The 12979-nt window shown below is 59.6% G+C and overlaps 1 protein-coding gene across 1 annotated transcript in view; it reads left to right on the top strand.

Annotated features, from left to right (window-relative positions):
• Positions 1-501: 501 nt before the first annotated feature.
• The window catches only part of UNC5A (unc-5 netrin receptor A), a 59341-nt gene continuing 46863 nt past the window's right edge, over positions 502-12979 (top strand). The window contains exon 1 of the mRNA XM_074350242.1: positions 502-789. Coding sequence (XP_074206343.1) covers positions 720-789 — 70 coding nt within the window. The 5' untranslated portion in view covers positions 502-719. The remainder of the gene's footprint in view (positions 790-12979) is intronic.

Genomic DNA, 12979 nt, shown 5'->3' with positions numbered 1-12979 from the left:
CACACTGACAGCTTCCGAGCGCTGCCGGAGGCGGGGAGTGGGGTGGGGTGTGGGTAGAGGACTGCAGCAGAACCTGCCCCGGGCACCCCTGTCCTGGGCGGCTCTCTGCAGCCTGGCGCCGCGCCGGGGTCGCCGCAGCCCTGGGCCCCTCCCGGGCCACCTGTGCGCAAGCTGGAGGGCCCAGGAGAGCCCGGATCCGGAGAACCGATCCACTCCGGGTTTCAGATTCCTGGCCCAGTCCCTGGAGATCGCGCGGGGCGGTGGGAGGCCTCCCCGCCTACCACCCCAGCCCCTCCCTGGGGGAGCCTCGGGCATCGCCAGGAGGGATCCCCGGAGCTGGGGGTGGCCCGAGCGCGCCGCGCGGAGCGGCCGGGCCCCTCCTTCCTTCCTCCGCCCCGCCCTGCCGCCGTCCCGCTCCGCTGCTCCAGTCCGGGTTTTGCCGCGCCCGCCGGCCCGCTCCCCGGCTGCGGGCTCCGCGCGGCGGCTGGCTTGGTGCGCGGCGCGGCTGGCGCTGCGCTCCGCCCCGGCTGCATTGCTGCGCTCCCGGTGCCCAGGGGAGCCACGCGCCGCGTGCGCCCCGCAGCCGGCCGCCCGGAGGCAGCGCAGTCCGCTGGCATGGGCCCCCTGGGACCCCGGGGCTGGGGCTCTGGGCTGAGGAGCTGAAAGCCGCCCTCTGGTCCGCGGGGCCCCGCGCCCGGCCCGCCCGCCAGCCCGCGGCCATGGCCGTCCGGCCCGGCCTGTGGCCAGCGCTCCTGGGTATAGTCCTTGCCGCCTGGCTCCACATCTCGGGTGAGTCACGCGCGCGCTTTGGGGAGGCTTGAGGGTGACCGTGGGCACGAACGCTCTCTGCTCTGGGGGTCCCTGACCCGCGCTGCCTGACCCGGCTGGGAGCCCCCGGAGGCCAAACTTTGCGAGGCGGGACGCGGGGGCCGCCTCTCGCTGCTGCGCAGCTTCCCCGCGCACTTCCCCGGAAGCCTGGGTTCTGCCAAGTCCAGGAGCAGCTGTCAGCGCGTGGGGCTGGCGAGTGTAGACGCCCCACGTCTCCAGGCGGGGGAAGTTCGCTGGTTGCCCTGCCCCAGAGCAGGGTCGTGGGGTTTAGATCAAAGCCCCAGGGAGTCTGACTTGGACGGTTAGCAGAATAGTGGATTTGGACCACATCCCAGTGCTTAGGAAATTGAGGAGGGGGTTTAAGATACCTCTTCCCAGCAGCATCTGCCCCAAACAGCTACTCACAATTCCCAGCTTGGCACCTGGCCTCTGCCCACGTCGGGAACACAGTGTCCTCCTCTGTCCCCACCACACAGGCTCGCACACGCACACACTCAGGCGTGGCGACGCTTACACCAGCCCCCAGCCCTTGCAGCCCGTACAGTCAGCTCCGCGGCCCCCCGGCCCTAGCTGGGGCTCCTGGCCTCCCTGGTGCCTGGGGGGCCAGAGTTGCGTGCGGTAGATCCATTACCGCTTCCCCCCTTCTTTCTCGCTACACAGCCCTTCTCCCTCCCTTCGTGTCCCTTTGGCCACCCTCACCTGCCCCATAACTCAGCCCTCAGCCCATCTCCTGGGGTGGGGGTGGGGGGTAGTTCCCCTGTGCATCCTTTGTCTGTTCTCCCTGAGCTTCCACCTAGGCTGACTGAGATGCTGGGCCTCCTGATCTCTGACTGCCCTCCATGCACTTAGCAGAACTGAGCTTCTGTGTGCATGGGAAGGGGTTATCTGTGTGGTGAAGCGGGGCATGGAGCTTGGCCTAGTAATCTTGATTCTTGCTGCCCTGAGACCCTGGAGGGTGAGCCTGGCCAGGCCATTGTTAATCCCAGAGGTATCAGAAGGGAACGCTGGGGTTCCTGAGATGCAAAGCCAGACAGACTGGAGATGAATGAATGAAAGCTCAGAAACCAACCAGATGATTGAGGCTGATGGCTGTTTCCTTCAAGGGTCTCTGCGTAGCACCTCCTGCACCCACCACTGCCTGGCCGCCGTTCCCATCCTGCCCCCTCAATCCTCCCTCCACCCCATCCCATCCAGTCTCTCTCCCTCTCCATCATCCCATCACTGCCCCACCCCCACAAGTCCTCACTTTAACAAACCTTTCTGCCCCATGACCTCCCCTCCTCATCTTGACTGAGCTGGGAGGCTGCACTGCCACTGGGTACGTGTCCATCTTGCACACACGTGCGAGCTAGGAGTGTGTGTGTGCATCACTCAGGGGGTGCAGGTTGCACCACTGACCATGGTGAGCTGGGGGTGTTCATGCTCCTCACCCAGGAGAGGTGTCGCTAGATACCCAGAAGGTACCCAGGAGATGTTTACTGAGTCGGATGTGTGCCAGAGGGCTGTGTGGTCATATCTGCACATTGCCCACGTGAGCACGTGTGAGGGCTGTGGGTGGGCATGTGTGCCCTGGCGATGCTGAGGGGAGGGAGGCTGGCGGTCTGTGCAGCCTGGGTATGCGTGTGGCCAGATGAGCGTGTGTGACGGCTGGCCTGCTGCACGTGTGTGCCGGTTGTGAGCGGTTGCACAGGTGAGCTTGTGTTGATGAGAGGGTGCCCTGTGATGGGGATTCAGGGTGCCGCAGCCCAGGGGGTGCCGCATGGACTCCTCAGGAGGCCATAGAGTCAGGGGACCGCATCCCTGAGTCGTGGGGCACCTGTTGGGGCCTCCTATAACGTTGCCCAGGGAGCTGGCAGATGGGCACCAGTGCCGCAGGGCTGCCCTGGAGCAGAACTTGCCTCTGGGCATTAAGTCTCAGGTCTATGTGAGGGGCTGCCGAAGGGTGGGAGGCCCTTCTTTTCATCTAGGGTCCCTTACTGCCGTCCCCCACAGGCTCTGGGCACATGTACCCAGCAGGCTGGCCCTGCGCTGACCCCAGCTCCTCCCGCACCGCCCATTCAGCTCCTTGGCAACAGCAGCCAGTGAAAAATGTGTCTGTGAGTGGCTGAGGGAGGGACGGCCAGCCAGGCGGCAGGGGGCGCCGGGGGCCAGCACAACCGAAGCCTCCCGCTCCCCAGGCCAAGTGCCCACCCTCTGTCTCTTGATATCACACAAAAGCCTGTCCCTCAGGCACACTCACCGGGGTGGGCCCTCTCAGTGCCCGCGCATCCAGGTTTTCTCACTCATACCCAGTTACCCAGCTGGCACCTGCCCCCCTCCCCCCCTGCCCCATGGGCCACAACACCTGTCTGCCTCCTGGTCTCAGATCTCTGCACTCCTGAGGGGGAGGGGCCCACGGGGAGCTGGAGCTCCTACAAGGTGGGGCTGAGGGGCACTAAGCCATGGCTTTGCCCATCCTGACTCGGTGGCTGCTGCCTCAGGCCCCTCCTCCCATCCTCAGGGCTGGTCCTGGGCCCCTCTTTCCATCCCTCGCCCTCAGGCTGGAGCAGTTGGTTGCAAGGAGGATGTCAACTCTTCAAGGCTGAGATATCCTGCTGTCACTCACCCTGCCTTGGGATGGGGGTCTGGGCTTTGGGGCCCCCCGCAGGCACTCCCAGGAGAGGGCTGGTCCTCTGACTGACCTGCCTGTGTTGGGAGGCCCTTAGGAGCCTGGGGATTGGCACTGATCCAGGGACCAAACTCCCAGCCAAGAGGCACTGGCCTGGTTCATAGGAGCAGCCAGCTGTGGCCTCAGCCAGGGGCCAGGACCCCACTGTGTCACATCCCTCCCTCCTGCCTAGTGCTGCTCTGGGCCCCAGACCTGCCAACTCAAGCCATGCAGTCTCAAGGCAGGAACTGCCCTCAGCTGGGGTGGGGGGAGGGGGGACCTCTCCAGGTGAAGGCCCCAAAGCTGGGCTTGGCTACAGCTACAGAAACAGGTATCCACACCCACGCGTGCCGGGCCTGCTCCTCCCAGGCCACCCCTCTCCTGTAGCCCCCTCCTCCCAGGGGCCCTGTCATTCCCCCTCCCACTATTCCTCAGCCCGGAGCTGGAAACCTTAAAGCCTCCCTCGGCTCTAACCTTCTCCTTCACGCTTCATGTCTAATCTGTCACCGAGTCCTCCAGCTCAGCCCTACTTGTGACTTTGCTCGTGTCCCTCTCCTCCTTTGTCCCCTCCCACCACCAACCCTTTCTCTCTCACCTTTTCACCTGGACCAGTGCAGGACCCACCCCCACTCAGCCCCCTGCTATGCCTCCTTCACTTAGACTAATGCCCCTGGTGCCCAGGATGGAACCCACTCAAAAGCCTTCTGCAGCTCCCCTGTGCCAGCAGGTAAAGTCTGAACCCCAAGCCCAGGGGCCCTTAGGAAACACCTGCATCTCCACACATCACTGGGTGGATCTGTTGGCAGGTGGGGTGCTCCTCCCTGGCTCTGACTACTGCTGGGCTGGGCATCAAACCCCCAGACAAGCTCTGGCTTCCACACACTGTACCTCCCTTGCCTTGCAGAACTGGGTATCCCTGGCCCTGCCAGCCACCCTCCCCATCCTACACCCCAAAATCCTCAGCTCTTTTCAGATCTTGGCCAAGCTCCCCTGCTCTGCCAATCCCCACTCTTCTCATCTCAGCCCCCAGCGTCAACACAGCCCCCCCCCCAGGGGCCTCCCTCACTCCCCCAGGGCCCATGCAGGGGCCACAGCACAGCACACGGAGGATCTTTGAGTGGGCTCCAGGACAGAGGTACTGATTCTTCAGCCCTGGAGAGGCACGTGGGGCCTGGGGCATCTTGCCAGAGGCATCTGGCCCGAGCCACCTCCTCATTCACGCCAGTGCTTCCCACAAGTATTGCCTTTGTCTATGGCGCTGTGACCCTGTGACCCTGTTCTCAGCCCTCAACAGTCAAGTGCTTATTTTTTTTTCTTTATTTCCTCCGCTGGAGTTTGGGTTCTCTGGCTAGGCAGGGAGGCTGCTGCGTCTGGGGAGGGGGAAAGAAGTTCGCTCTGTCCACCTGGGCAGCCCTCCTCATCCTTGTGCCTGAACACAGACTGCCCTGCTCCAGGGAGGCTGGAGATGGCTGCTGTCCAGGGCCGGGGCGGGGGACGTATGCCCACGTATGTGGAGTTGGAACCTCCCTGCCCACCCCCACCCCTCCCAGGCAAAGATGTTCCCAGAGGAGTGTCTTCTTGTGTGAATAATGTCATTGTGGCCCCCAGACCTGCAGAGTCAAGCCCCTGGAAGGTAAGGCTGAGGGATACCGAGCGGTTGTCCATCCTGACCCCAACAATCTGTGTGGGTGGCAGCTTCCTCGAGCCCCACCCACACCTGCAGGGCTGGAGTTGACACCAAGATGGGGTGCTCTGTGCAGCACCTCCACAGGGCTCCTGGTTCCTGAAGTTGAGCCCCAGCAGAGCCCAGCCCCTGCGCCCCAACCATCCCCACCACCCAGTTGGGCACCCAGCTTCCTGCAGTCAATTCTGCTGGCCCACCCCTTCCTTCCTCTTGTCTCCCCCATGGGAGTGGCATCGAAGGGTCCCCCTGCCTTCTGGGGAGCCTTGCCCCCCTCTTCCTGTCAGGTGGACTACAAAGGACAGTGCTTTGGAGGCAGACAGGCCGGTTTCAGTCGAAGCCACCTGACCTTGAATGAATAACTTTTACTCTCCCAGCCTGTTTCCAACTTTGTAGAATGAGGTCACGTCTGCTTCCTGGGGATACAGTAACAACTTGATGGGCAACACAGAGCACCCAGGGTGGACAGAGGGGCGGTCTTAAGCTGCATCGGGACCCAAGCCCACACGTAGGAAAGAAGATGGTCTCCGTATAAGCTGCTTCACCTCTTGCTGCTCCAGCCCCAGGCAGGAGCCCCTGGGAGAAGTCATTGCTTCTAGTTGGAAGAAGCCCCCCCACAACCCCCCAATCTGTACACACACCACCCCCTGCAGGGACTTGGGCCTGATTCAGATACCAGCTCCTCTGATGTGCAAAGAGCTTTGTTTGTTTGGGGGTTCTAGGAAGATGATGATTTGGGCTCAGCCTGGCCTGGAACTGTGTGCTGATGATCCACTCTGACACACATAACATGGCAGCAATATGGGAGTAGGGGCCCTGGATGGACCTCAATTATAGTCCCGGCTCTGTCATTTGATTACTGTGCGATCTTGGACAAATCACTTAACCTCTCTGGGCTGTTTTCCTCTTTGTATACCAAAGAATTAGACTTGATGACTATTAGGGGCACAGGCTGATGCCCAGGGAGGCTGCCTTGTGAGTCTGGGGTGGACTGTGCACTCAGCACCAGGCTCCCCCAGGAACCACTCACACCTGCCCAGCACCTGCCAAAGCCACCAACCACCCTGGCAGCAGCTGCCTGCGTTGCCTTGGAACCAGGTGGGTGCTGCAGCAGGGCCAAAGGTGACTGTGTGGCAGAGGTGGGAATTGTAGAGTCTTAGCACCCAAGCAAGGACGCAGGGCCCTGCTTTAGCTGGTGAACACCCTCAATGGCAAAAACAGGCCTTCTCAGGGCCCCCCGAAGGTCAGAGTGCCACCCTCTCCCCAGGCACTGATGTCAGATGCCGCAGGCAGCCTTTGGCCCCATGGGAGCCAGAACCCCAGGCACATGGAGGAGGTGGTGGGATGGTTGAGGTGGCATGCTCTGGGCTCTGGGTTTGGACCAGGGCTGGGACGAAGCATGAGACAAGGGAGGTGCCTAGGGTGCAAAATTTAAATCATGAAAGTACAGGGTCGGCCCCTGAGAATGAAGGCCTCCTTACATTTTGTGCCCTTGGCACCCCAATACCTCCCCCTAGTCCTGGCTGTGGATCCAGCTCCTCTGTGTAGTTTCCTTGTCTCTAAAATAGTCACAAAAGGACTTAACAGGGTTGTTGTGTGGATTAGGCAGACAATGCATGTCAGTCCGCACACAATAGGTGCTTAATAAATGTTAACAATTGATGGAGATGGATACAGCAGAGGGCACTGTTCCACTCTCTCCGATGGGGAGTGGGGGAGTCCTTGGTGTCCTCTTTGTGGGGTCCAGGTAAGAGGGCAGAGGCCCAAGGGGAGGCCTCCATTGGGGGATGGGGACAGGCCTGGCGTCTTTCCTCTGCCCCCTTTGACAGCCAGGGACAAGCCATACAGAAGTCCCCTGCCCCTCCCACTCTTTGGGTGTGATGTTGGCTGGGCCATCTCAGCCCTGTTTGGGATGGAGGAGACAGGGAGGCTCATAGCCATCAGGAGAGGCCTGAGTGGCAGTTACTCCCCAGAGCAGGCCCCAAAGGGCAGGTTTTAGGTCCCACTAGATGGGGGAGGGGACCCTGAACTTCCTGCCTATGAGTGCACCATGGTGAGAGCACCAAGGGCCAGTGCCCTGATGGATGAGTCCCCCAGACTCAGGCCTCTCCCCACACCTGGATGTCAGAGCCGTGTCCCTCTGGAAGGCTCAGGGTCACCTTGAGCTCCAGGCAAATACACAGCTGCGGTTTGGGGAGGGGGAGTCAGTCTAGATGGATCCTTGGAGAAGGAGCTAGGGGCCCTGTATCCCACCTCTGCCCTATACCTCCCCAGCCAGGGTGGCAGGTGGGGCTCCCCGTTCCCCCACCCCTCGCCCGCAGCGTGTCCAGCCCAGAGCCTGCGGGGGGGTATACCCCGAATTAGACCCTATCCCCTCCTTATTGGAAGAGAGACAAGAGAGTACTATGTGGACTTGAGGTGCTGCTGGGTTTTTCCACATCTGCATCTTTCTAGCCCTTCTCGTAACCCCACCCCCAAAGGAAAAGGGGTACCAGGCACTGGCAGGTAGGAGTGATTCCTGATCTTCCCAGCGCGACCGGAGCCTCCCCCTCTCCCCAGAACAACCCCCACCCCGCTGTCCAGGTAGCTTAGCGGGCGGGGGTCCAGGGCTGGAAGCAGGCCCCAGGCCAGGCGAGCCGCGGAGCACGTGAGCCGCCGTGGGGCGGCAGGTGCCCGAGCCAATGGGAGCCCGAGCCCAGGGGATTAGCAATTAGCCTCTGCGCCCGCCCGCCGGGGCCCTGGGGAGGGGCGAACCCCCGGGGGCGTCCCGGAGGAGGAGGCGCTGAGCGTCCAGCCCTGTGGCCCCCCGCCCCCGCCCCGCGCCGGGTATTGAGTGAGCGGTAAACTCGGCAGCCGCGCGGGGAAGGGGCGGGATCCCTCCGCCCGCCAGCCCGCCCGCGGCCGCCCGCCGGATTAGCGGCTCTTTGTTCGGGGCCTGTTAACAAGTTCCTGGCTGAGCGCTCGGTTGCCGCCCGGGGAGCGGGCATCCAGCCTCCGGACACGGCGGCTCCGCGGCGGCCGCCGCTCCTGGCTTCCCGCGCACGCTGGACCGCGGCCCCCACCCGCGCCGCCTCCCCCGGGGCCCGGAGACGTGGCTGAGCGGTGGGCCCCTCTGGCGGTCTGGTGTGTTGCGTGCTTCCAGAGCTCCCGGGCTGACCTCGCAGCGGAAAGGAGATTGCCTGAGCACCTCCTGTAGGCCAGCGACTTCAGATGCACCGCTGTGGTCTGTCCCATTTTACAGATGAGGGAGGGCCCACTTCGGGAGTGCCGAATGGGTTAGGCAGGCCTGGGGTTCCAACCCAAGTCTTTGACATCCAGACTCATTCTCCTTCTGCTAGGATTGAGGCCTGGGGCGGGAAGAGGAGGAGGCCTCGGTAGCTGTAAACTATTGTATCTTTTATTCTTAATTAACTTGATGATAATGGGAACTGTGGCCGGGGCTGGGCTCTACCTGTGTCAACTGATCAGAACCTCAGGACAGCCCAGGAGGTGGGTGAGGTTAGTCCTATTTATTAGATGAAGACACTGAGGCTCAGAGAAGTGTTACTGCTCAGCCTCACCGCCCTCCACCCACATCAGCGGAGACCAGAACCCTGTCCCACGTGTCCATTTACTGTCAGAGCCTTTTCTGGTGTCCCATGGACTTGAAAGACTACTGGGGACCACCTTGCTCCTCTGTGATCTCAGGCTAATCCCCTTACCTCCCAGAGCCCGTTTCCCCCCTACATCCTGCCTCCGGACGCCACACCCCACCGGGGTGCAGGCACTTTCTAAACCTGGATTGGATTGTCCAGGCCACAGGACTTTGATCATAAAAAACCCCTGGGGGTTAGCTTTCCAACTTGTCCACGGCCACACATTTTCAGGTGGCTGGGGCTGCAACTGTCTTATAGTGAGGTGGAATCCTTCCCAGTAAGCTCCCCTGGATGGTTCCTGGCTTCTCCTTCTGGCCCTAAGACAGGGCTCCATCTGCCCTTTCCCAGGCCAGGCACCTCCTGTCCTCCCAGCTGTTCCCCATGGTTCCAAGCCCCCTTCTGTGTCCCCAGCATCTTTATTACCTGCCTCTGGATGTCAGTCCTAGGAGCGCATCCCACTGTGACACAATGCCCCGGCATGGACTAGCATAGGATACTGTGTCTATTGCAAATTTTGGAAAACCCAACACAAACTGGGTTAAGGAAAAAAAACAAAGTATTGGCACATTACTGAAAGGCCAGGGGTAGCTCTGGCTTCAGACATGGTTGGATCCAGGGATAACAGTGTGACCAGGACTCATCCCCCAACTCTGCCCTGGTTGGGGGGAGGGGTGGGGTGCCACTCTTCAACAACCCTTCACTTCACAGTCCCAAGGTAGCTGCCAGGAGTTACCAAGGCTGCATCCTTGCAGGCCCAGGCTAGAGGGCAAGAGAGAGCATCTCTTCCTGCAGCCAACATGCAGACATCCTGACCTTTCCTCATTGGCCCAACTCAAGTGCTGCTGGAGTGAGCCAGTCCCCAGAGCCAGGGCTTATGGTTATGCAGGTTAGCTTGAACCTGAGCCACCCGTGTCACTGTCCTGATCCAGGCTGTTTGCCACCACTCGCAGCTTCTTGTCCACCGAGAAGGGCTGGGCACATGGTCCTCAGATCTAACCAGTGTGTCATCAGTCCGTTTTACCAAAGTGTTTAATCAAAATGCTGAATAGCACCAAGGACACAGCCTGGGGCTCAAAGGTAAAGAACCAAGTCTGGATCAACATTAGCTATTTAATTGGCTGTGTTAGAAAACAATGTTGGCCATTCAGAAGGTTTTGCATGCCCTTAAATGTTCTGCCACCTAGTTCATATATCTCCATTTGTGGATCTTGAGATGTTTTATCAGGTGCCTGGCTGAAATCCAGACACAGTTTCCTGTCCAGCCCGGACCTGTGAGAACAGTAACCCTATGATAAGGGAAGCTGATCTGGTGTGATGGCTCCTTGGGGGTCCCAGTGGGTCTCTTAGTGTCCCTGCTTCCCTTGGTCACCTGTAGCTGACCGAGAGGTGCTAACAGAATCACGCCTGGAGTTTGCGTGGGGTATACCAGGCTGTGGCTATTCCCGTGGACATTTGTTGGGCTTTGTATCTGTCCAGCTTCCATTCCCAGTCCCACCAGGACCCCCTGACCCCTCCCCGGTACAGCCTTAGTTGGCGTTTGTCAGGCCCCTTCATCTCGGCAGCAGAGCCCAAACGAGACAGGTGAGTAATTTCCCCATCCTGGTTCCTTTCCTGCTTCAGAGCCTGCTTTTTAAGCCTCTTTTCCCTTCTCTCAACAACCCAGTTTCTTGCCAGTATTTCCCCCTTTTTGCTTAAATTTATGAGAATCGATTTCTGTTGCTTGCACTCAAATAACCTAACAGTGCATTCACCAAATCCAACTTTCTTCCATTTTTGAAAACTAGACCACAGCTCACGCATCTCCTGCCCCATGAGCTCTCCCACTCGCACTCTCTCAGAGGTCAGCAGCAGAGTTTAGCAGGTTCTCAGGCCGGGGCCTGGGGTGTGATCTATCAGGACCAAAAGACCTGAACTGATTCTTGACAACCACTCAGCCTGCCTTCATATCACCTTTTGGCCTTCAGTGCTTTCTTACTAGCATCGGTCCTGTCTCTTTACTTTGGTGTCATGTGCAGAATGGTAGGAGGTGGAGGCCCGCTTTGCAGCATCCCCCTCAACCGGTCAGAAGGCCCACCCTTTCCTGATCCTCTTCCTCCAAGCCCCTTCTGCCCTGTCTTACTTTGGCATTTCCCACAAGCCTCAGCTGGACCTGAGCTTCACCTTCCCTGCTTGTTTCTCCAGTCCACGCCTCTCATTGGTGGCTTTGTCCTTGGTTTGGGGCCATCTTTCCATGTTGGGCATGTCTGGTCAGAATCTGAGCCTACCTAGATGTCTTGCGGCTGCCCTGACACTTTTTGAGAGTCCTTCTTCTTCCAAATCTTTTGGGATCACACAGCCAGAGGTCCATCTTTGAGACCCACCTGATCCTCTCAAGACCCTATTCTTTTAAGAATGGGGTCCACTGTGGGGGAAACTTGTCTTTGGTGTGAGATGCCTGAAGCCTGGCCCCACATAGGCTAGGATGCCTTTCTCAGGGTGGTCAGCATTCCTTCCCCAGCAGTGATGTGCTGGTAAATGTTTGACAGTTGGCTCTCTGGGAGAGCTGGGGGATAGATTTGCCAATTTCCATGGTGTAAATACTCCCACGGTGGCCTATTTCAAGCTACCAATGTGATGTTGACCAGCTTGCAAAATTCCAGAAATTTTAACAACAGGCTGTCCTAAGACAGGATGAGCTAACTTGAGCACATCACTGTTCCCTGGTCCCACCCCAGCCCTCTGAAGAAGTGGTCACAGGAAGGGAGTGACAGGGACTCCTTAGACCTCGCCCTTTCGCACTCAGTGACCTCCCCAGCTCTTTGGTGGGTCAAGGGGTGGGGAGTCAGGCACTAGAGGGTTGTGGCTAAGAGTCGGGCTCTGGAGCTGATAGTGTGGGTTGGAATCCTAAACTGGATGTCCTTAGGTGATTTCAGCTCTCTGTGCCTCAGTTTCCTCATCCAGAAAATCTGAATAATGAAAGGCTCCTATCCTGTAGGGTTATGAGGATTAAATGAGTTATTCTGTGCAGAACACTTGCCCTGTGCCAGGCCCAGGGCAAACACTCCATCAGTTTGAGCTATTTGGGGACGCTCTGTGGACAGCAGTGGGGATGCTCACTCTTGGCCTCCCTCCGTGACACCTCCTGAAGGGGCAGGGGGAGGGGGTCCTTGGTTGACCGCATTGGCAGAGAGCATCAGGGCAGAACCCTGAGGGTCTAGAATCTTGGGAAGGTGCTCATTCTGGGGTGATGAGCATTCATAAGAGGGCCTGAGAAGGAAGGCTGACGTAGTGAAGGATGACGCACCCAGAAGACTTGACCAGGTGTGTCTCCTGACAGCCTGGAAGCTGGGGTAGGTTCCCATGGACAGAGAGGTGGCAGGGGCCACAGCAACATTCAAAATCCCAGACAGGCCAGGCAAGGACAACCCCTCTGCTGATCTGCAAACTGGGCTATGGCTTCAGGGTTGGTCCCTGGCCACCCCCACTTTCCTCTGCTCCCAACCTGTGGGTGTCCCAAGGCCAGAGGAGGAGAGGTACTCAGCTGGGACCTTGGCATGGGGTGGCATTGGGCCAGACAGTGAATGGAGGGAGAATAGAGAACAGGCATTCCCTGGTGACAGCGTGTGTACAGGGGAGCCAGGAGGCGCAGCCCGGCTGAAGCAGACGGTGCCTGTGGGGGACCAGTGAGCGACAGGGTTGGCTACATCGTTGTGCTGGGGAGTGACAGGCAGTGAGCGGTGTTTAAGGAAGATTAATCTGGCAGCACATGGAGGATGGATGAGAGCAGGGAGAGGCTGGAGGCAAGGAGACCAGCCAGGAGGCTGCAGCGGTCATCCAGGCAAGAAATGACGAGGCCTGCCTTCCCAGGGAGCAGGCAGCGGGGGTGAAGTAAGAGAGATGGATGTGAGAGACATTTGGAGGGAGGAGCCTCTGGATGTTGCACGTGGGGGACGCGGGATGGGAAAGAGGCAAACATGATTCAGAGCTTTCAAGCCTGGGGAAGTGATGTCAGAAACAGAAAATGGACAGGGAGCCTCGATGAGAGAGAAGCTGAGAAAGCAAGAGGGTTCTGCGATGCCGTGCACTCCACCCAGGGAGCTCTGCCCCGTCAGGCTCTACCGCGGGCGCGGACGTCAGTCAGGCACTTTGACCACAAGCAACAGAAACTGGCTCTGGCCCAGAGAAGCACAGGGAAGGTAACAGGGTGCT

This window comes from Camelus bactrianus, chromosome 22 (genome assembly GCF_048773025.1).
Source record: "Camelus bactrianus isolate YW-2024 breed Bactrian camel chromosome 22, ASM4877302v1, whole genome shotgun sequence".
In the NCBI taxonomy this organism is placed as follows: Eukaryota; Metazoa; Chordata; class Mammalia; order Artiodactyla; family Camelidae; genus Camelus; species Camelus bactrianus.
Note: the sequence above shows the minus strand (reverse complement) of the source record. Positions and strands in the feature narration are given on the sequence as shown.